Genomic DNA, 20,791 nt, shown 5'->3' with positions numbered 1-20,791 from the left:
AATCTCGGATTTTTGTCAGGGTCCGAAAGTTGATCGAGTTTTCAGTTGAAGGGTTTTCTTCCAGCTGTTGACTACCTTTTTTTTTTTTTCTTCGCACTTTGGGCGTTTTCTATCCGCGAACATGAGATGAGATGAGTTAGACGCAATAACGAGCCACGACGGTATTTTACCATTTACGATTTGTTTTTATTTTTTACGAAGGATGTTGTACCTACCTACTACGATATACGAAGTAAAACATACAATTCACATCCAAACAAATACAATACATCGTACATACATACATACAACATAGTAAATCCGGTAAACCAAACCCAAACCCCTGGAAACGAATGTATCCGATATTGCGCCAACCACGGTTCGGCTATACATCAATACTCAACCAACCAATCCGACTACAGACATCTCGCCTAGGCACAATTCATCACCAGCCAATCCACAATCAGGCCCATTACAATTCAAGTTCAATCAACAGCCTGATCCACGGTTCATGGTGTGCAAATTTTCCCAGGGTCCGGGATTCTGTAGGTGTTCGTCCGCAGTGCCGGATGGCGGATGGCGGTTGGACCATAGTGGAACTCTAAGCCGAGGGAAGCGAGGACTGGTATGCATATGATTGATGCGAATGTGATGCCGGTGTTGGAACGTATATATATAACTTAGCCGAGCACGATGGGATGACAAGTCAAGGGATATATAACAACCAGAAACAAGCGGTGAAAGGTCTAGATTAGATTGTATACAATGGAAAAGATTAAAGTGCTTGAGAAAGTCAATTGACTTGATATTATTGCAGGTTTGCTCGATGGCAAAGTATGTATGACGCTGATAGATACATGATGTCCGCCCAAAGAAAATCGCCAGTTACCGGAAGATGCCAATCAACACATCCGGGCCACCTAACAAATAGGACAGGTTGCAGGCATTTGGGCGCCAAGGACAACGAAAAGGGAAAAAAAAAGGTACAGCCAGAAAAAATTACAATCGCATCCCATCAACCATTACCATACCCGGTCCAGCCAAGTATTCCTCTTTCGAGGCGCGTGTCATTAATGATGCGTCAAAAAATCATAGCGCTCAAAAGGGACATTTACAGCTGGAGCAGGGCGGTCACCAGACCCAGGAGGGACACGGGTCCCAAGTAGGTAGCAGCGACAGAGGCAGCTGCGTTGAAGGTGGGGCTAGCGCTAGCGCTGGCACTGGAGGACGAGCCAGAACCCGAGTGGGAGCTGGAGCTGGGGCTGGAGCTAGAGCTAGAGCCGGAGCCGGAGCCAGAGCCGCTAGAGCCGCTAGGGGAAGCACCAGAGCTGGAGCTGGAGCTGGAACCAGAGCTGCTAGAGCCACTGGGGGAAGCACCGGCAGCACCGGAGCTGGAAGCGGCAGTGGATTCAGCACCGGAGCTGGAAGCAGCAGTCGACTCAGCACCGGAGCTGGAAGCAGCAGTCGACTCAGCAGTCGACTCGGCAGATGAAGAGCTAGAAGCCGCAGTGGACTCAGCAGAGGAGATGGAGGTCCTGGTAGCCAGAGTAGTGGGAGCGCTGGAAGTGCTCTCGGTAGTAGTAGAAGGAGCCTCGGTGGTAGAAGGAGTCTCGGAGGTGGAAGGAGACTCAGTAGTGGAAGCAGCCTCGGAAGAGGAGACGGTGGCAGCATCAGTAGTAGTAGGGCTGCGAGAGCTCACGGCGTTGGACCCGGTGAACTTGATGCTGTCGGAGGAGCCAGATTTGTCGGACCAAGTGTAGGACTCGGCGGGGTTGGCGTTGTTGACAGTGATGCTCTTGATGTACATAGTGTAGGGGCCCTTGGAGTAGTCGGTCAAACCACCAGCCCAGTCAATGGTACCCTGTCCGTTGGTAGGAGCACCACCGGCCCAGATACCAAGGTGAATGTTCATAGGGGTCTGAGGGAAGCGAGCACCACCCTGGGCATCTGCGTAGTTGACAGTGCGGAGACTGGCGCCATCAATCAACCAGGTGATACTCTCCTTGGACCATTGGATGGTGTAGGTGTGGAAAGAGTCCTGAGGAGTGCTGACGGGGACCCAGGTCTCACGATCATAAGTCGAGGTGTCTCCCTTGCCGAAGTAGTTGGTCTCAACGGTGTCAGTCTTTCCGCCCAATGCTTCCTGTATTTCGGTTAGCAATTATTCTGTATGTTGGAAGTAATGATCCGATTTCGATATCACGTACCCAGTCAATCTCATCCTTGTCATCGGATTGCAAAAACGCGGAGCTGACAATGCCTTGGCCAGGAGAAGTCTTCATCTCAATGGACAATTCGCCGTAGAAGAAGTAGAAATCGCTGACGATGGTAGGAGCATCTCCTTCCTTGTTGATAGTGAACTGGGCACCGTTGGCGGTAGTTGGAACTTGTCCGCCACTGATCTTCCACTGGTCAAGGGAGCTAGCCTGGGTGAAGTCGAAGTGAGCGCTGGACGAAGCCAAACCCTTGTTGGCAGGGCATGTTGTCTCCATCGGATTGCAGTCAGAGTAAGTCTGAGCAGAAACGAAAGGTGTAGCCACGGCGAAAGCCGCAGCCGCGAACTTCATGAACGACGGCATTGTATGATATGATACGCGTCAAGAAGTGAGTGTGAGTGAACACGAAAAGAAAGGAAGTCCAGGAAGCGACCCTATTAAATATAAATATCTCGAGCGTGGAAAGTAAGAACCTTGGGAAGGAACGACTGGGACCGCTTTATATATCTATCTCCATATAAAAGTACGGAATATTCCGTATATCAGTAGAAATATATTACACTGCCACACGCTACTAAAAAAAAGGGAGGCGGGAGTGACTGGCAGGACATGATTGGATGAACGGACAAGGCCAGAGAACCACTGAGACAAATAGAAAAGGTCGGACGAGTCTAGTGGACCCCTTTGGGATCTTCCATGAGGGGGAAGTGGAGTACAAAAGACTCATGTCCTTGGGTTTGCGGGTCGTGAGACACGGATGAGGCTGGAAACAACCACGGGTGGCATTGTATTGATACGATACATCCATACATCCATACATGAATAATCCGTACATTTACCGTTCCAGCCGATCACAGCGATCAGATGTTACAGATTGAGCTCGCGTAGTTATGAGCACAAAACAAGTACGGTTGCATCAAGGGTCCATAAAAGAAAATTCAATAGGATAATATACATCATACTATGTACTCCGTATTATGAGACCTTTTCAAAAATAGCTCCACTGACAAAGCCTATTATGGCCTTATCAGGAGGGGCTTCTTTTTTTCATTCATCCCCAGCTTGGATTTTATATTAAAATCCCAACCACGGCATTTATCACATTTATTACTCCGTACATCTATTACATCTATTACCTCCTAACAATCCTATGCTTTAGTATTGGATAGTCTTCTTATATGGATCACCCTAAAACCCCCCAATCCCCCAAATTAACGCCTATCATTACTTATCGCATCCATATGCAATCGTGAAACACGGGCCACCCAACCACTAAGACCACCGTAGTCTACAGTATGAGACCTTTGTCCAAGACATTTCCATTCCGTTTCCGCTTTCGTTGCCTTTTACAATATATAACAATATACTAGTATGTTCTACTAAGTACTGCTCGCGTAAAATTGCCCCAATCCGATACTAATAATAACTATCAAGGCCACGGGTTCACCGTTTTCTATCAGATGACTCAGGAACTAGCGGCCTGTGCCTGAACTAGTACCTGACGGGATTTAGCCATATTGCCTCATTGGTAGAATAGCGATGAATTTATTCTTGTCTCTCAAAAGTTCAAGGGTTCCAGAGTTGAAAGAGTTGAAAGAGTAATTTCATTGTATCCATGCAGTGTCTTTCTCCCTCCTAACCTCCACCTCCTCTCATGCAAGGTCATGCAAGGGGTCATTGGTTTGAGGTTGCCTTTCAGACCCTTAATTATTAGTCATATTTACACAATTGCTAACAAACTCGTCTGCTTGGCTGTGGATTCGCCTTGGCTATGGAGCTAGCATGCAGGAACGTTGGTCAATCTGTCCAATCACCGTCTCAACTCATCTTGCCGAGTAAAATACTCGCTTACAACACACATTATTGATCCATGGCTGGAGACCCCTAAATTAAGATCAAACTTGAGTAAAACGTGGCATTGGAACTCTAGGTAGTAGGTACCTAAACCTTGGAAGAATGTGGTGTCCCCGGAAAAATAACCTCCAGGCGACCATGGATCCCACTTTCTAAAAAAAGAGCCCAACTACCTCAGAACCTTCCATAATTCAACCTCCTCCTAATATCACCGATGCACTGTAGGAAACTCACAGAGTCACCTCAGCAGGTCCAGTCAACTTGATGTCGACCTTCTTTGTAATGCTCTGTCTCTGAGCATCATATTCAACATCGCGACGCTTATTCTTCTGCCCGAGCAGAGTAACAGCCTCAATGACCACATTAGGGTGATACCCGAACCGGCCTAGAATCTTGAGCTTGCCATCCTGGTACTGGAACTGGATCTCCGCGGCACTAGCCGGCTCAATCGACTCGCCATCGTCGAGGTACAGCTCACCCGCCGCGGATCCATCCGCACCAGGCGCAATGAGAATCTCAAAGCCGCGCTTGCGCAGTTCCGTCGTCGTCTTGGCACTCTCCGTACGGAGGGGGATGATGCTCCCGCCACGGATGTGGATCGGGATATCGGTAACCGCGAGATCGGTAATCGTCTTGACGGATCCACCGCCCTGCACCGCAAGACCGGTAAACCAGTCGTAGAACAGGTCCTTGGGGAAATAGGCATCGACCGAGCTGGCGCCTTCGTCCAAGACAGGCGAGACGAGAATCGAATCACCGAAGAAGAACTGCAACTCGTTGCCAAAGGTCTTGCTGTCCTCTGGGTAGACGTAGAAGAGCGGCTGGAGGAACGGGCTACCCGTCAAGGTCTGCTGGTGGAACGAAGTGTAGAGGTAATCGAGCAGACGGTATCTGATATCGATGATCTTCTTCGCGGCCTCGGTGACAACGGGCCAGCGATAGAATTCCTGCGCCAGGTTGCCGAGCGAGTTGTGGTTCCGGTAGAACGGAGAGAAGGCGCCAAGCATGGCCCAGCGCGCGCACAGCTCTTCCGTCGTGTCTCCGCCGAAGCCGCAGACGTCGCTGCCGACCATTGGGACTTGGTAAATCGAGGCGAAGGCTAGCATCTGCGGGATGGACACGCGCAATTTATCCCATTGGCTCAAATTGTCGCCGAGCCTGGGGGAATGGGTTAGCATATGTCTCTGGTACTGGTTTGGGGTTTGGGGTTTGTCTGGTCTTACCAATGGCCGACATGAGAGCCTGCTCCGGCGAAAGTGCTACGTGTGATGATCAAGGGTCGCACCTGGGGTCGACGCTTCAACATTGCCTCGCGGGAAGCCGAGCTCATCACTAGGTTGTTGTTAGAAAGATTATTGATAGTAAACACAGGGGACTCACTAGTTCCATAGAGATTGTGTGTGTCGTACTCGGCGTAACCCTCGCCAGCATGAATGAGATCAGTATCAATGGTCTTGCTGCTAATCGAGCCAGCCTCGTTTGCGATCTGATAAAGCGGGTTAATGAGGTCGCGACCAGACAAGCCGGTCTTTTGTCCCTTTCCACCCTGGCTCCGTTTCTCGTTAACGCTGCGTTTCTCGATGACAACGTCACCTCTCTTCACACGCTGCGACAGAGAAGCCCCAGAGGAGGAAGACCCGGGCTGGAAATCAGCCGGGAAACCGGGGAGATGGCGGGGAGGCGATCGGACTGCCGGAGGCGCAGGGGGTAGGTCGTTATCCTTGGTATACTGTTCTGGGCTCGTGCAGGGGTACGGGCAGAAATTGGAAGCTTCGTTCATGTCGATCCAGAGACCGTCGATGTCGACACCGTCTTTGGGGTTGAAGAATCGCTTGAATTCCGAGTTCCAGTATTTCTGGGTGTCTTCGTTGAACCAGTCTGGGTAGACGGTTGGGCCAGGCCAGACAGCGCCTAGAGATGTTATGTTAGAAGGTGGGAATTGTGTTTCTGTGGGTAAATTTACCTTCGTAGAGTTCGCTACGTTCATCGTCGCGGTACAGGAAGACGCCCTCGTCGTGACCTCGTTTGTAAGCACCATTATCTGGTAACACACACGGTTAGAGTGGAAGTGAGGAGGGAAGTAATTATAACTTACCAGAGGCACTGACGGCCGGATCGACCATGAGAATGTAGTGCTGGTCATTCTTGTGAAGGTACGAAACCAACTCGCGCATCTTCTCGAGAGGGAACCGCTCATCGTCTAGTGTGAACACCTTTCGACCACTCATGTAGTCGATGTCGGTCCACATAGTCTCGAGTGGGATTCCAGCACGGCTGTAGTTGTAAACTGCCTCGGCGACGTCAAAGACATCCTGGTAACCATACCGACAGTTGTGGAACTAGAGAATGTTGATTAGAATACCACTTCAAAACATTCAAAAAAAAAAACCATTATAGGTGGAAATGACATACTCCAAACGTCCAGTAGCTTTGCATAGCAGGAAGGCCAACGACCTCCGAGTACTGCTCGCTCACTTCCTTGGGAGTAGGACCGGCCATGAAGTAGAAGTCAAGGACTCCGCCGATGGTGTTGTACTCGAGGTATTGTTTGCCATCAGCAGTCCTGTCAATCTTGATATCCATTCCATCCGAATTCAAGAAGAACACCCCATGAGTACCATTCTCTCCACGGTGATCAACGTAGACAGGATGAGTACCGTAAAGGTTCGTGTTGGAGGGGATGCCATATGCGTCACGGTTCCAGATCGTGCGAGTATAGTTTGAGGTAGGTAGACGCAGCGAATCACTGTGCTCACCCAGACCATACAGATTTGGATCGGTGGGGAGCCAAGTGCGCAAGTTTAAGTACTGGGACTGGAAGATGATCTTTGTATCAGTAGTGTCGAAGAGAACTTCGTCCCCGCGCAGAACGCGGAATGAGAAAGGGTTCTCTTCGAAGTCGAAGCGAAGAGCGGGCTCCTTTTGGTGACCTTTTGCGCTCGAGGGTCTGGGGAGAACAGATTCTGGAACTTGGTAGACCTCCTCATCGGCATCGTAGATGATGACATGGAGACGGGTTTCTTATAGAATTATGAGTATACATTCACTTGGGAATGATGGAGATGATGGAGAAGCATACCAGTTTGAGCCTCCACGAGGAGCTTTAAGTTTGGAAGATCAGTGCCATAGGTATTGCAGGCATCTCCAGCAAGACCAAGGTCAGCAGTCAATGTCTGGCCCAACTGCTTCACATTGGAAGCCTTGTAGCCAGGACAATGGTCAAGGTTAGATGTCGATCCCAGAACGGCGGCTCCCACGAGGGGAGCCAGGAAAAGCAGTGCGCCTTTCATGTTTAAAATTGGGCGAGCACTGAAGAAGCACAAGATGAGCACAGCAGGATACACTCAAGATGTAGGAGGGACAGTGCACCTTTTAAAGGATGCAGTGGCCGGGATCTGAAGTGAGGGGTGGTGGGGAGTAATGCAACATGAATCAAGGGGATACACGAGAAAACTGTTTGTTTCCCACATGATTAGCTTGAATTGACATATTGCTCTGTTGCATCGTCAAACGTTTGCGCGGGGAGACGGGCAATTATCGGACGGTCCCTCTTGGCTGTGCGCCATCCCCGGGTTTCGGGCCTATACAAGGTACCCTAGCTCCAGTAGCTCCGGATTCACGCTGCAGGGTCCATTTTTATCCCATCTTTGATTGTTGCTGTTATTTCCCCAGTATTAGCCCGGCTTATTGCCGAGAATGACGTCGGGGGACGGTTTGACTTGGTTGACTTGCAAGGTCCCCATCTGTTACATTGACAATTGTGCCTCTACAGTTTCTACCTTCTACATCGACCAACAATTGTGTCAAATAACCATTTCATGGGCTTTCTATTCTACCCAATGGCATCCTCTAGACATCATTCGTGAATATAAAAAGAAAATCGCCAACGCCAACGGCCGCTCTTGACCCCAACCAGAAACCCACTAATGCTCTCAGATACCGCTCATCTTTTTACTCTCTTCGTTCAAAACTTCTCGCCAGCAGTGGCGGCCTTGACATCTTCCTCAGAGCTCATAATCTGCACCTTGATGGCGCCAGTCTTAGGATTAGCAGCGGTCTCAAAGGCCTTGAGAGCGTTCTCAAGAGAGTAGCGGTGAGTAATCAATTTGTGCAAATCGATCACGCCGTTCTGAACCAGTCGGATGGCTCGAGGCCAGGTGTTGCAGTAGCGGTACTGGTACTGCAAGTCAATCTCCTGGGTGCTGAGACGCATGAAGGGAATGGTCATCTCGTTCTTGCCGACACCGATGACAAACACCTTGCCACCGAACTTGACACTCCAGATGGCGGAGCTGACACTGATCTCGACACCAGTGCACTCCAGGGCCAGCGTGGGGCGCAGAGCGTCAGGGCCAGAACCCTGACCATCATTCAAGGCATTGATGATACCGTCAGCACACTCTTCAGCGGACTTGCCAATCTCCACCTTATAAGTGCGCACTTCAGGAGCTAGAGATTTAGCAAAAGCCAAACGGCCCTCGTCAATGTCAGTGATGACAATAGGACAGGCACCAGCAGCGCGTGCACTGAGCAAACTGATCAGGCCGATGGGACCGGCACCAGTGATGAGCAGTGGGTCACCGAGACGCAGGCCGCTGCGCTCGATAGCCGCCAAGGACACACTGAGGGGCTCCAACATAGCACCGTCCTCATATCTCATATCGCCGATCTTGTGACACCAGATGGCAGGGTGGTTGACGTACCGCCGGAGCAGGCCATGGATAGGCGGTGTGGAGAGGAAAGCAACATTCACGCAACCGTTATAGCGGCCGGTCAGACAGGGCTCGCAGGCGTTACAGATAATATTGGGCTCAACGGCAACGCGGTCGCCGACCTTGAGGTGGGTGACATCAGGGGCGACGGCAATGATCTGGCCGGCTGATTCGTGGCCGAGGACATGGTCGCCCTTGACGATCATTGGGCCGATACAACCAGCATGCCAGAAGTGCACATCGGATCCACAAATACCAGTGCTGCGCACCTCAATTGTGACCTCGCCCGCCTTCAGGCCCTTGCCAGAATTGATGTCCGCTACTGTCGGGTTGGATTCGGCGATCCAGAGGTCATGGTTTGGGTTGGTGTAGACACCGATGTTGGTCTTAGTGACGGTTGTTGCGGAAGTCATTGTATAGTGTGGAGAGGGAGAGGGGAGAGGAAGAAAATGGAGAACAAATGCCTAAATGCGAGGAAACAGCCACTTTAATACTCCAACCCGCATCAATGTCCGGTGATCTCATATTGTTCAACCCCACGGTGATACATATGGAGTAGCGAAAAGTGGAGTGGAGGGGCTTTCGATTTAACCGCGCGGGGGTCCAACTGCTTTTTCCGTCTGAATGAGGCAATCCTTGCCCGCTCTCAATCTCGGGCCGAATGTTAATCGGCTATCGGTTAATATTGTGCTGAAGGCTCCCGGTTCTGATTTCCTCCAGGGCTATTTTCTCATGTTATCTTGGTTCGGTTCAGAAATCAACCTGGAGTCCCTCTGGGTCAAGTAAATAATGTGGTCAAGGTGAGAACCCATTGCATCAACAAGAGAGGCAATTCTCCGGCGGAGATGAATTCATTTTTCCGAGACAAACAGTGCAAACCTTTATACAGCCACAGGCAATATCTATTATTTACATCCATGAATGTCTCTCTACTATATATGATGTCTACATGTACAACATGCATAGGCAGATACAATTTGTCTTACCATACTCGATTCTCTGCATGCTTCGTGTTACGCGCCTACCAGGATCTAGCAATCAATTTCTCGGATATATCATAGGCAGTGAGGAGCTGCGTAACAACTCTTCCTATTTCACTACCTACTGGAGGTAGTATTGTGTGAGACAAATTCAACCATAGGCTCATCCTGTGCTATTTTTCATTAGACCGACTACTACGGTTGTCTAGTGGTGTCACAATTGTAAGGTGACGATGAAGAATACAGGAGGCAGCTATGCATGTAGATATCTAACAGATTTATGGATTATGTGCTGTAGCATTATGCATAATCCCCTAGTATATTTGCTCTTTATACTGACACTTCCCTGGGTAGCTTCTATGTTGGTTGGACCGTTCTCTCTGGCTTATAGGTCGCTAGTCGCTTTTTCTTATGGTAAATTCCACTCTAATCTCGCTTTTTTTCTCGATATATCATTTATCTGTTGTCCTTGATGCATTGCTTGCATCGGATTTTGGAAATCTGGACTCAATCTTACTGACTGGTGGAACAATTAGTGCATCTATACTCCATACTAAATATTGCGTTTATATATTTTGGCTCACAATAGCTTCGATGTGCATATGTTTTTGAAAATTAAATCCGCGGAGCATTTATCACACCGTAGAAGCCCATATATTCATCAATCCGTCTAGAAGGAAAAAAATTATCAACTTATTTCTACCATCCGGAGTGTAGTGCCGGTTGTGATTCGACTGGCAAGGCCGGATGTAGGTATGAATGTACAATGCTATAACAAGGTGCTCAGGTTACCATCCACTTTCAGGTTGACACCTTCTAGCAAGATGAGCTTCAATATTTAAAAGTAAATCCATAAATCCTTACATCTCCTCCAAATTTATATTCCAGAAAAGTAGATTGTTTACTTGGGATAAACGGCGACTCACGTGACCCGTAATTCCTGAAGTTCCCGAGCGTCAAATCTTCATCTGGTTCTCCGTTGCGCGATTCTCCAGATCATTAGATCATACTGCCCTCCTATTAGCAACTGCTTCGGGTGTCCTTTGCTTCCCTCCTCTTTTCCACTCATTTCCTCCACAACATTCAAAATGCCCGCCGTCACCCGTGCCGTCCTGCGGCAATCGCAGTTGCTGACCCGGAGAACCGCCGTCAGACACGCCTCTTCCACCTCGGAGGCTGCCACTAAGGCTGGTGAGGCTGCTTCCTCAGCTGCCTCCAAGGCCTCTGCGGGTCTGTCCAAGGTCTCTGCCTCCGCTGGCCCTGCCCTCGCGAATGCCGCTGGTGCCCTGCGCAAGATCGGTGGACCCGCCGGCAAGGTCATCTCTTTCGTCGATTGTAAGGGACACTCCTCTTCTCCCGTCCGGATGGCTACAAAGGAGCGTTGGACATTGGGTACTTATTAAAAGAAAAAAGGCAACGATTGACCGATTGATCCGGTTGGAATCGTGGCGCCCAGTCCCAACCTCCTTGTTGACCTCAATCCGCGGGTTACGTTCGCGAAGGTGCACAACTAACCGTCAATCAATAGCCATGATCCCTCCTACCATCTACTACTCCAAGGTCGGAATTGAGCTCGGCAGACTGGTGTTCCGTGGCCAGAACATGGCTCCTCCGTAAGTCGGACCCCGTACTCGATTCTTTACTCCCGACCTAACAATTCCTCCTAGCAACCTGGCCACCTTCCAGTCCTACTTCCAGCCTTTCATCACCAACCCTGCCGCCCTCAAGACCCTCCCCTCCCCATCGTCTATCATCGCCTCTATCCGCAACGCCAGCCCCAAGCAGCTCGCCCTCGTCGGTGTCACTGCCGCTGAGGTCATTGGCTTCTTCACTGTTGGCGAGATGATCGGTCGGATGAACATTATTGGTTACCGTGGCGAGCCTGCGCACGCGCACTAAATGGATGTTGATAGATGAGAATCGTCCTTTCCTTTCTTTCATATGTTAATCGTCCCGCGCTGTGTATGATAGACGATGGAATTTAAACTGTTGTCTGAGATAGACCTTGTTATTGCAATTCATTCCTGTGCTATTTGTGCTCTAAAAGCTACTGTAATCTAAAGGTTCATTGACTTCGGCTATCCTTATTCTTCCCACATCTCTCTGTAATCATGATCCGGATCCCCTAGGTATGAATATAGTCCTGATATCATATATCTCTTACGTTCAGACACTTCATCTGTGGTTTATCCTCTCGTTATTTTCCTCGGCGGCGGCGATATATAACGCGCAACGCTGATTGGTCCGGGAGGAAAGTCGGCGGACCACTTTTTTTTCTTTTCAGAATATCATCGACATTTTCGACTCAACCACAAAAGATATGGATGCGTTCAGATTGTTGACCAGGTCAACAAAATTAAAGCCCACCTCCTCGGCTGCGGACTCTCGTCTGCCGTCCACCGGGAAAGCAGCTAACCCGCAGCTCTTCCGGACGGCGGAGACCGACAAGCTCGAGTCTGCCAAGAATGGCAAAAAAAGAAAGAGAGGCGCTGCTGTCCAACAGGATGAGGAAGATGTCCCTGAACTCGACTTTTTCAGTTCAAACAAGCGCCCTGCAGCTAGTGTGACGGAAACCGCTGCTGCGACCGAGGACGATGAGAAAGTGTCTGCTCAGGATGCCGCATCCGATGACGACGATTCCATGGATGAAGTGGAGCGTCGCACTATCTTGAACTCACACAAGATCAAGGTTACAGACATGCGCGACTTGCAAGAGATCCAAGTCCAGCCTACGTCTACCAAAGAGTCCAAGAAAAAGAAGAAGAAGTCAAAGAAAGAAGAGGCGCCGACTCTCAGTAAGAAGGAGCAGAAGCGTGCCAGACGCTTGTTCCCGGAGCCCCTGCTTAACTTCAAGGAACTTCGGTCCAAATACAAGATCTCCTCGCGGCTTGCAGAGAATGTTGCCGAGCAAGGGTTTACCGTACCTACAGAGGTACAGCTTGGAAGCCTTCCGTTGCTTCTTGGAGAGTCTTCTGAGCCAGATCTTCTGGTCGTTGCTCCCACCGGCAGCGGCAAGACGTTGTCATTCTTGATCCCTGTGATCAACAAAATTGTTCGACACCACCACTCAAACCCGGACGAGCATGGTATTTTGTCTGTAGTTGTGGCGCCCACCAGGGAGCTTGCAAGTCAGATCGTCAACGAGGGCCGCAAGCTAGTGGCTGGAACTGGCGTGAAGATCACGCTTATGAGAAAGGGTATGCGTGTTGGAGATAATGGTGATGGGAATGTTCTTGACGAAAACAGCGAAGAATCATCCGGGTCGGAAGATGAAGGTGCCGAAAGCAAGCCAGCAAAGGAGCGAGCCAACATCCCGGTCACCAAGAGTGATATTCTCGTCACTACACCTCTAATGTTGGTCAATGCTCTATCTGCGAATCGGACGACCACCGTGGCAACATTGCCTCTAGTGCGGAGTCTGGTTATGGACGAAGCCGATGTTCTTTTAGACCCATTGTTCCGGGAACAGACACTCGATATCTGGAAAGCATGCTCACATCCCGACCTGCGTGTCGGCCTTTGGTCAGCTACCATGGGATCCAACATCGAGGATCTCACCAAGTCGACCATCAAAGAGCGACTGGAAGATATGGGACAGAAGCCAAGCGAGCCACATCCACTACTTCGTCTGGTTGTAGGATTGAAAGACTCTGCAATCCCCAACATCGACCACAAACTTGTGTACGCAGCAACAGAACAGGGTAAACTGATGGGACTTCGCCAACTTCTTCGCCCGGCTGCAGCCTCAGCCTCAGATATCCGCCTCCGCCCTCCCTTCCTCATTTTCACACAGACCATTCCTCGTGCGGTGGCTCTGCACTCCGAACTCAAATACGATATCCCCGCGGAAGCAGGTGGATCCTCACGTATTGCGGTTCTTCATTCCGATCTTTCAGATGGCCAACGGTCCGATATCATGCGCGACTTCCGCAAAGGCGAGATCTGGATTTTGGTTACAACGGATCTGCTGGCCCGCGGCGTCGACTTCCGCGGTATCAATGGCGTGGTCAACTACGATATCCCCAACTCAGCCGCTGTCTACGTTCACCGCGTGGGGCGAACCGGCCGCGCTGGTCGCGAGGGCGGTATCGCTGTCACCTACTACACCAAGGAAGACATTCCCTACGTGAAGAGCATTGCCAACATCATCGACGTCAGCGAGAAACTACGCGGCGGCGAAGAGGGCGAGAAGTCCATCCAGAAATGGCTGCTTGACGCTCTGCCGAATCTGAGCAAGAACAGCAAGAAGGATATGAAGAGGCATGGTGTCAAGGCGCGCCAGGCCCCAAGATTGACCGATAAGGAGGACGATGGAAAGGGCGCCCGTGGTATGAGAATTAGTACCAAGAGTGGCTTTGAACGTCGCATGGAGAATAACAAAAGGGGTGCTATCGCGGCCAGTCGCAACAGGAAAGCTGCCGCAGCGGCTAGTGGCAACGTCAGCGACACTGGTAGCTGGGCTGGACTGGATGATTAAATGTTCAATTTTTCTCTGTACACTAAAATATTCCAAGGTTACTACCGTGGTATTCCCATAATCATGATCGAATCATAAATGCATTAAGTCATCTCATCAAGTATATACACAAAAAAGTCCGTCTCAATCATAACGTTTGTCCTGCTCCCAATCCATCTACTTCTGGCTCTGACCATTCCCCTGACCCTGGGGGGCTGCAGCCTGAGCAGCAGCAGCAGCAGGAGGTGGCGGCGGCGGCGGCTTCTCCTCAACAACCTTCCTCACCAATTTGACAGGCACAAAAGCACAATCCAACAGTCCCTGCTCCTCCAGAACGCGCGCAAGCTCATCGCCATCCCGATCATAATGAAGCGCCCATTCTCCCTCCTCCTCTTCAACCGCAATGAAAGCATTCTGCTTCTTTTCGAGCAAAATGTACTTCTCATTCTTACACCAGTCCCACGGCTCGACCAGCTGCTCCACGCTCTGCGACCGATTCCCGTACCGCAACTCGTACGTTTCCTTATCTGCGTAGATCCAGTTAAGAAGGGGCGGGTTGTCCTGGACGTAAGTTGGCAGGCCGAGGCCACGCTCGCGCTTGAGATATTTCAATTCTTCCGGTTCTGGGTACTCGATATAGAAGGCCAGGGCTGTGAAAGCTGGCGGGGATCGTTTGGAGGGATCTGGGTCGGCGAGATAGACCTGCGGGGGTAAAAGTGTTAGTTTATATAGTCTTCAATTTGACTTTACTTACCTTCTCGTCTCTTACAACAACAGTCATGCCGTTTAATTCGCGGTCATCATCTGTGTCGCCATCGCATTCTGCTAGAATGTTGAACTTCACCATGCGACGGGCATCTTCTTTGCGCTGGTTTGCTTTGCGCTGCTCGCTAGAAGCGAGGGAGACACCTGTCACCGTTGGGATGGAGGTAAGGGCTAGAAGTCCAATCATTGCGCAGATGTTTGGTGGTATATGCGATTATATCGCAATTTACGTCGTTAGATCTGGCCGGCTATCAATAGCAGCTTGATATATCAGATTTCAGGAATTCGCAGCTGTTGTAGCGGTTTGGTCTGGAGCCTGGACTATGCTCTGTTGTCGCATTAGCATGACTTGCTTGATTTGAATGACGCTAGGCTATTGACTGACCATACGGGGGTAGAGAATAGCTGTTCTCTGTGAATGGATATAGAAATAAGCCATTCTTCTTGTTAGTCTTATGAAATCTTAGAAACACAGATCAAGGTAGAAATCCACTGGACATGAGATGGTGCCCCCGACGTCATCGCCACGTGATGACCAGCTCCTCTTTGACCAACGACCAACGATGTTCCTGGTTCATCAAGTTGATTCTACTGAAAAAAATGAAACGAGAATTCGTTTTCAAGGTTTGCATTGCTCAATAACCAATGTCTATGTATATAGGAATCCCTATTTCTAATATATCGTGTATCGTCTATTATCGTCATTTCGTTTGGTCACCATTCCCAATATGACCTGGTAGTACCACTATACCTTTTCACTCCATCCCCAAATCGACCACCAGCATTTAACGGCCAGTGCACCTCCATCCGCACTCTCCCAGTCATCGTAACCGACCTCCTCACCCTCCTCAACCACAGCCAGGCCCAACTCGCCCATCCGCTGCCGGAACTCATTCACCTGCGGCAGATATGCATCTCGTAGCGGCATCTCCACCACGACTCGCGCATCAAGCGCACGGCTAAGCCAGGGCTTGATGGTGTCCACCAACCATTTAGGATGGTTGGGCGAGTACAATGGATCCGCCGCGAGAATCACATCAAACTGCTCTTCCGCAGTTGGAAGGGGCGACGGTGTGACAGACCAGTCAAGCAAGCCGGTGGTTACAGTCGCCCCGGTTCTGTTGAGGAGTTCTACGTTCAAGGCAGCGTTGTGGGCGAGGTTTGGGACAATTTCGGGCAAGTCGGTGAGGTGAACGGTGGCAGACTCGCCTTGCAGAGCAGCGAAGGAAAGCCCGACCAAGCCCGTTCCGGCACCGAGTTCGAGTGCCCGCAGAGGTTTCTGGGGTTTCAATGTGGAGGGGGTAGCCGACGAGGTGACAAGTGCTGGCGGCGATCCAAGATTGTGAAGCCGGCGTGAGAGAAGATACGAAGATACCCAAGTCTTCATACCGAGGTTATCCGCAGTTAGTGACGGTTCGTGGAGGGTCAGTGTGTATTCTTCGCCGGAGGAGGTGGGCACGGTGAATATTCGAGACATTGCCGGCATAGCTGGGGATGAATGAGTCACGGTCAGCGGGATAACATGATACAGATGGATAGATCGCCTGGTTACCGGTTCGGCCAGACCGTTCACTTAGTCGTGCAGCGGCCGCATCCCAGATTGCTCCCCGGAGTTCATCGTTGTCGAGCCATGCTAGTGGACTGGCGATGATGGATGTGAGATACCGAGTCACCCCGGCAGGCTGGACTACAGGGCCTTTGACGACATCGGCGGTCGTGCCAAATGTGCGTGGCTGCAAGCTCAACAGAGCCAAAGCTTTCACGAGATCAGTTCCCGAGGGCTTCTCGTAGACTTGCGGGAGGTCAAGCACTGCGCTTATCAGTTCCATTATCTTTTGTGGACCAGATGAACGAGAGGGGCTGATTGTGAACTAACCATGTAGAGGCTCATCTGTAGCACTGATCATGGTGATAACTGTATGTTCTCTAGGTGTTGCTGTCGAGGAATGAAAATCAACAAATTGACCTCACAGCCAGGAGAACCCTACGAAATTGTGGCGGAGAAAAAAGAAAATATTCCCAAAGAGGAAAGGCTGGCGCTGCCGTTCCGCGGGTTGACTGCCGCCCGAATTATAAGGCATCAAGGTATCAACAGAAGAACAGGAATGACATGAAGATTGCTGTGAGTGAGAAACAGTTGATATCGGATGAGAAAGAGAGTGGATTAGTCCAAACACCGCATACCTTGAAGCTAGATGCTCTTCGAGACATAGTAGATGCCCGTAATCGCTGTACTTATACAAGGACACTCAATCAAAAACAAGCCAGAGTGGGTATATTAAGCTAGCAAAACCAATGATCATGTCAATACTTCAAAACGCAATGGTATCTCTACCGTCCATATGAACACCTTGCCGGAGCACCAAGTAAATGATCACCCAAATCAGTTCAACGTAGCCTTGAAGCCCTGATAAGCCTGTTCAATATCAAATGCAAGTTCACGCGCTTGGTCCTCGCTCAATTCCTCAGTAGCTCGCATTTGATTCAACGCGATCAACCACTGAATGATCTTGCCACGGTCTTCGAAATCGGTATCTGTTACCTTGTTCACAGACTGAATCACCTCCGATAAAAGCGGATGTAGTGCATCCTTCGATACCATGTTAAGTTTCAATGCATCGAGGAAGGTGATGAAGTTTTCGGTTGCTGCCAGAATAAGACTACCCGAGGCACCGCCAGCCTGTCCTGTGGCTGTTGCACCCATACTGGGGGTCGGTCCACCGTGAGAAGCTTGTTCAACTGTGGCTGGAAGACCAATGCGCAATCGCTCTGTGGCTCGTGGGCATTCTAGCTATATTGTCGACCTGTGTCAGAGATGCTTGGGGTTTGCGGGGTAAAATGAAGAGCACTCACCCCCCAGGTCCGTTTGAAGGTTTCCAGATCCACGAACTCCCGCGATACTGTCTCATCTCCAATACTGGACTTGTATTGCTTCAGTAGCCGTGTGCACGTCTCGGTATATTCTGCCTCGGTGACCACATCCTTGATGTATGCTTTCTCGAGTCCATCGAGGGTGACAATGATGCTGTATATTTCGGCTAGTGATTCGTATAAGTCACGCTCGACTGCACTGGATGCTAGTTTGACTTCCTAAGAAAGTGGCATTAGTCAATATAACTACCAATGCGGAGACAAGGACCCATACTTCATCGAGGTTGATTGTGGCCGACCGGGCGGGATTGGGTGTGTAGCTGTAGGGGGTCGGCGCATAAGAAAGTGGGCGCTGTGAGTACATTTTTGATAAATTCTCTCTATGTACAATAACCGTAAGTCGTCAGTCGTCAATCGTAATTGAAGGAAGGTTGTTGTCTTGTAGATTGTCTGGATGTTATCGCCCGATGCCAAAGGCGGTCTGAAAGGTGGACCCGCCGATTTTCTCCCCAATTTTTTTTTGACCAGCCATTTTCCGACCAAGCTACACTTGCAGACTCTTTCTGCATTAATCTCTCAAAATGGTTGGAGGCAAAAAATCGACCAAGAAGTTCGTGCAGAACCGTCTGCCGGATGTCCTTGAGCGACGCAAAGCGCATGCCAAGATCAAGCAGAGACACCAACTGAACGACAAGCGCAAGGAAAAAAGTGCTGCTCGCCGCGCCGAAGCCGAAGCCGCTGCAGAGAAGAACCCGGAGGAATTGAAGAAGGAAAATGCCTTCTCCGAAATGAACGTCGACGATTTCTTCGCTGGTGGCTTCGATATTCCCGAAGAGAAGGGAAAGAAGGCGAGCAAGAAGGATACCACCCCCAAGATTGGCAAGCGCAAGCGCTCAGAAGACAAAGCACAGGCAGACGCTGAGGCGTCCGAGGGCGAGAGTGACAATGACGACGCAGACAGTGTCGATGCTTACGACGAGCACAAAGACCAGCTGGAGTCATTGAAGGACAAGGACCCCGAGTTCTATAAATATCTTAAGGAAAACGATTCTGAACTGCTCGATTTCGGTGACCAAGGCGATCTTTCAGAGGTTGACGCTCTGAGCGAAAGCGAAGAACCTGAAGACGAGGAACCGGCCAAGAAGAAGAAGAAGAAGTCGAAGAAGGAAGAAGAGGAGCCCGAGGATGAGACCTTGACTATTGAGATGGTCAAGAAGTGGCAGAAGTTGATGGAGGAGCAAAACTCGATCCGAGCTATGCGCCAGGCTGTGCTCGCATTCCGTGCGGCCGCCTATGTCAATGACCCCGATGCCCCCGAGCAAAAATACACCATCTCCGACAAGAACGTGTACCACCAGGTTCTTATCACGGCCCTCAACACCATCCCCAAGGTCCTGGCCCATCATCTCCCCGTCAAGGAGAGTGCTTCTGGCAAGATCAGGGTCTCATTGGATTCCAAGAAATTTAAGACCCTCACACCTCTGATCAAATCGCACACTGCTTCAGTTCACCAGCTTCTGATTAACTTGTCGGATGCATCGACACTCAAGTTGACCCTCGCGTCAATTGAGCCTATGCTGCCTTACCTTCTTCAGTTCCGCAAGGTGCTGAAGACACTCGTCAAGATTGTCGTCGGGATTTGGTCTGATGTGTCCACGGCCGACGCCACCCGTATCACAGGTTTCCTGATTCTCCGCCGCCTTATGGTTCTAGGAGATGCTGGTATCAGGGAGAGTGTGCTCAAGGCCACCTACGAGGGTGTTGTCAAGGGCAGCCGCAACACTACGGTGCACACTCTGGCAGGCGTGAACTTGATGAAGAACTCCGCAGCCGAAATCTGGGGCATTGACCAGAACGTCTCATACACAGCAGGATTCTCCTTCATCCGCCAGCTTGCTATGCACTTGCGCAAGAGCATTACCCACACCTCCAAGGAGTCCTACAAGACCATCTACAACTGGCAATACGTGCACTCACTGGACTTCTGGTCTCGTGTGCTTTCACAGCACTGCGATGGCCTTGTCGAGGCCCAAATCGGCAAGCAGTCCGCTCTGCGCCCCCTTATCTACCCCGTCGTGCAAATCACCCTGGGCGCCATGCGCCTCATCCCCACCGCCACGTACTTCCCCCTGCGCTTCCAATTGACGCGCTCCCTGCTCCGCATCTCCCGTGCCACAGGCACCTATATCCCGCTCTCAGCTTCCCTTCTCGAGGTTCTGACCTCAGCGGAGATGCGCAAGCCCGCCAAGTCCAGCACGCTCAAGCCCCTGGACTTCAACACAGCGATCCGCGCGCCTAAATCCTACCTGCGCTCGCGCATTTACCAGGACGGCATCGGTGAGCAGGTCACGGAACTCCTTTCCGAGTTCTTCGTCCTGTGGTCCAAGCACATTGCGTTCCCGGAACTGTCCGTGCCCGTCATTGTCTCACTCAAGCGCTGGCTGAAGCAGGTCTCTGCCCGCAGCGGTGGAAACAAGAACGCCAAGGTCAACCAGATGATCTTGCTGCTCGTGCAGAAGGTCGAGGCCAATGCCCGCTGGATCGAGGAGCGCCGTCTGAACGTCTCGTATGCTCCCCGCAACCGCTCTAGCGTCGAGTCTTTCCTCAAGGATGTTGACTGGGAGACTACTCCTGTCGGTGCGTTCGTTAAGACGCAGCGTAGGCTGCGTGATGAGCGTGCTGCTGTCCTCGAAGAAGGTCGTATTGAGGAAGAGAAGCGGAGACAGGAGGCGAAGAAGAACGATGCAGATGATGAGGATATGGGCGGTGTTGCTGGCAGTGATGATGGCAGCGAGGATGAGGGTGAGGAGGAATTGGAGAGCGAGGAGGAAGCCGAGATCGAGAGTGAAGATGAAGATGAAGACGAGATGGAGATGGAGGACGAGTAGATCGTCTAATTTTTTGTTAATTTGTATATCTCCTTGTCCATGTCCCCGATGTCCATCTACTTCACACGGT

General features: G+C 50.6%; 9 protein-coding genes across 9 annotated transcripts; 3 read left to right on the top strand and 6 right to left on the bottom strand.

Moving 5' to 3' along the window:
• Positions 1-1,090: 1,090 nt before the first annotated feature.
• N7518_002658 (glycoside hydrolase family 16 protein) lies at positions 1,091-2,558 on the bottom strand (the record flags this gene model as incomplete). Its single annotated transcript, XM_057183586.1, has 3 exons — positions 1,091-1,164; positions 1,357-2,122; positions 2,187-2,558. 3 exons carry the CDS (start codon positions 2,556-2,558, stop codon positions 1,091-1,093), a joined length of 1,212 nt encoding a protein of 403 aa, XP_057045036.1.
• A 1,721-nt stretch (positions 2,559-4,279) lies between these two features.
• agdC (putative alpha-glucosidase) lies at positions 4,280-7,339 on the bottom strand (the record flags this gene model as incomplete). Its single annotated transcript, XM_057183585.1, has 6 exons — positions 4,280-5,207; positions 5,273-5,960; positions 6,013-6,090; positions 6,145-6,388; positions 6,462-7,069; positions 7,129-7,339. 6 exons carry the CDS (start codon positions 7,337-7,339, stop codon positions 4,280-4,282), a joined length of 2,757 nt encoding a protein of 918 aa, XP_057045035.1.
• A 674-nt stretch (positions 7,340-8,013) lies between these two features.
• On the bottom strand, positions 8,014-9,174 carry N7518_002656 (NAD(P)-dependent alcohol dehydrogenase; the record flags this gene model as incomplete). The annotated part of the gene is made up of 1 exon (XM_057183584.1): positions 8,014-9,174. The coding sequence occupies one exon, from the start codon at positions 9,172-9,174 to the stop codon at positions 8,014-8,016; it is 1,161 nt and encodes a 386-aa protein (XP_057045034.1).
• A 1,655-nt stretch (positions 9,175-10,829) lies between these two features.
• On the top strand, positions 10,830-11,640 carry N7518_002655 (F1F0 ATP synthase subunit g; the record flags this gene model as incomplete). The annotated part of the gene is made up of 3 exons (XM_057183583.1): positions 10,830-11,076; positions 11,270-11,354; positions 11,409-11,640. 3 exons carry the CDS (start codon positions 10,830-10,832, stop codon positions 11,638-11,640), a joined length of 564 nt encoding a protein of 187 aa, XP_057045033.1.
• Positions 11,641-12,061: 421 nt separating this feature from the next.
• rok1 (RNA-dependent ATPase ROK1) lies at positions 12,062-14,218 on the top strand (the record flags this gene model as incomplete). The annotated part of the gene is made up of 1 exon (XM_057183582.1): positions 12,062-14,218. One exon carries the CDS (start codon positions 12,062-12,064, stop codon positions 14,216-14,218), a length of 2,157 nt encoding a protein of 718 aa, XP_057045032.1.
• A 156-nt stretch (positions 14,219-14,374) lies between these two features.
• N7518_002653 (uncharacterized protein) lies at positions 14,375-15,149 on the bottom strand (the record flags this gene model as incomplete). Its single annotated transcript, XM_057183581.1, has 2 exons — positions 14,375-14,899; positions 14,952-15,149. 2 exons carry the CDS (start codon positions 15,147-15,149, stop codon positions 14,375-14,377), a joined length of 723 nt encoding a protein of 240 aa, XP_057045031.1.
• A 558-nt stretch (positions 15,150-15,707) lies between these two features.
• On the bottom strand, positions 15,708-16,869 carry N7518_002652 (S-adenosylmethionine-dependent methyltransferase; the record flags this gene model as incomplete). The annotated part of the gene is made up of 3 exons (XM_057183580.1): positions 15,708-16,450; positions 16,515-16,772; positions 16,839-16,869. 3 exons carry the CDS (start codon positions 16,867-16,869, stop codon positions 15,708-15,710), a joined length of 1,032 nt encoding a protein of 343 aa, XP_057045030.1.
• A 476-nt stretch (positions 16,870-17,345) lies between these two features.
• Positions 17,346-18,197, bottom strand: N7518_002651 (ESCRT-I subunit protein VPS28; the record flags this gene model as incomplete). Its single annotated transcript, XM_057183579.1, has 3 exons — positions 17,346-17,753; positions 17,816-18,052; positions 18,108-18,197. 3 exons carry the CDS (start codon positions 18,195-18,197, stop codon positions 17,346-17,348), a joined length of 735 nt encoding a protein of 244 aa, XP_057045029.1.
• A 217-nt stretch (positions 18,198-18,414) lies between these two features.
• On the top strand, positions 18,415-20,721 carry N7518_002650 (mRNA-binding ribosome synthesis protein NOC2; the record flags this gene model as incomplete). Its single annotated transcript, XM_057183578.1, has 1 exon — positions 18,415-20,721. One exon carries the CDS (start codon positions 18,415-18,417, stop codon positions 20,719-20,721), a length of 2,307 nt encoding a protein of 768 aa, XP_057045028.1.
• Between the last annotated feature and the right edge of the window lie 70 nt (positions 20,722-20,791).

Source organism: Penicillium psychrosexuale (assembly GCF_028828465.1).
Source record: "Penicillium psychrosexuale strain IBT 29551 chromosome Unknown utg000002l, whole genome shotgun sequence".
NCBI lineage: Eukaryota > Fungi > Ascomycota > Eurotiomycetes > Eurotiales > Aspergillaceae > Penicillium > Penicillium psychrosexuale.
The sequence above is the reverse complement of the archived record's forward strand: the minus strand, read 5'-3'. Positions and strand labels throughout refer to the sequence as shown.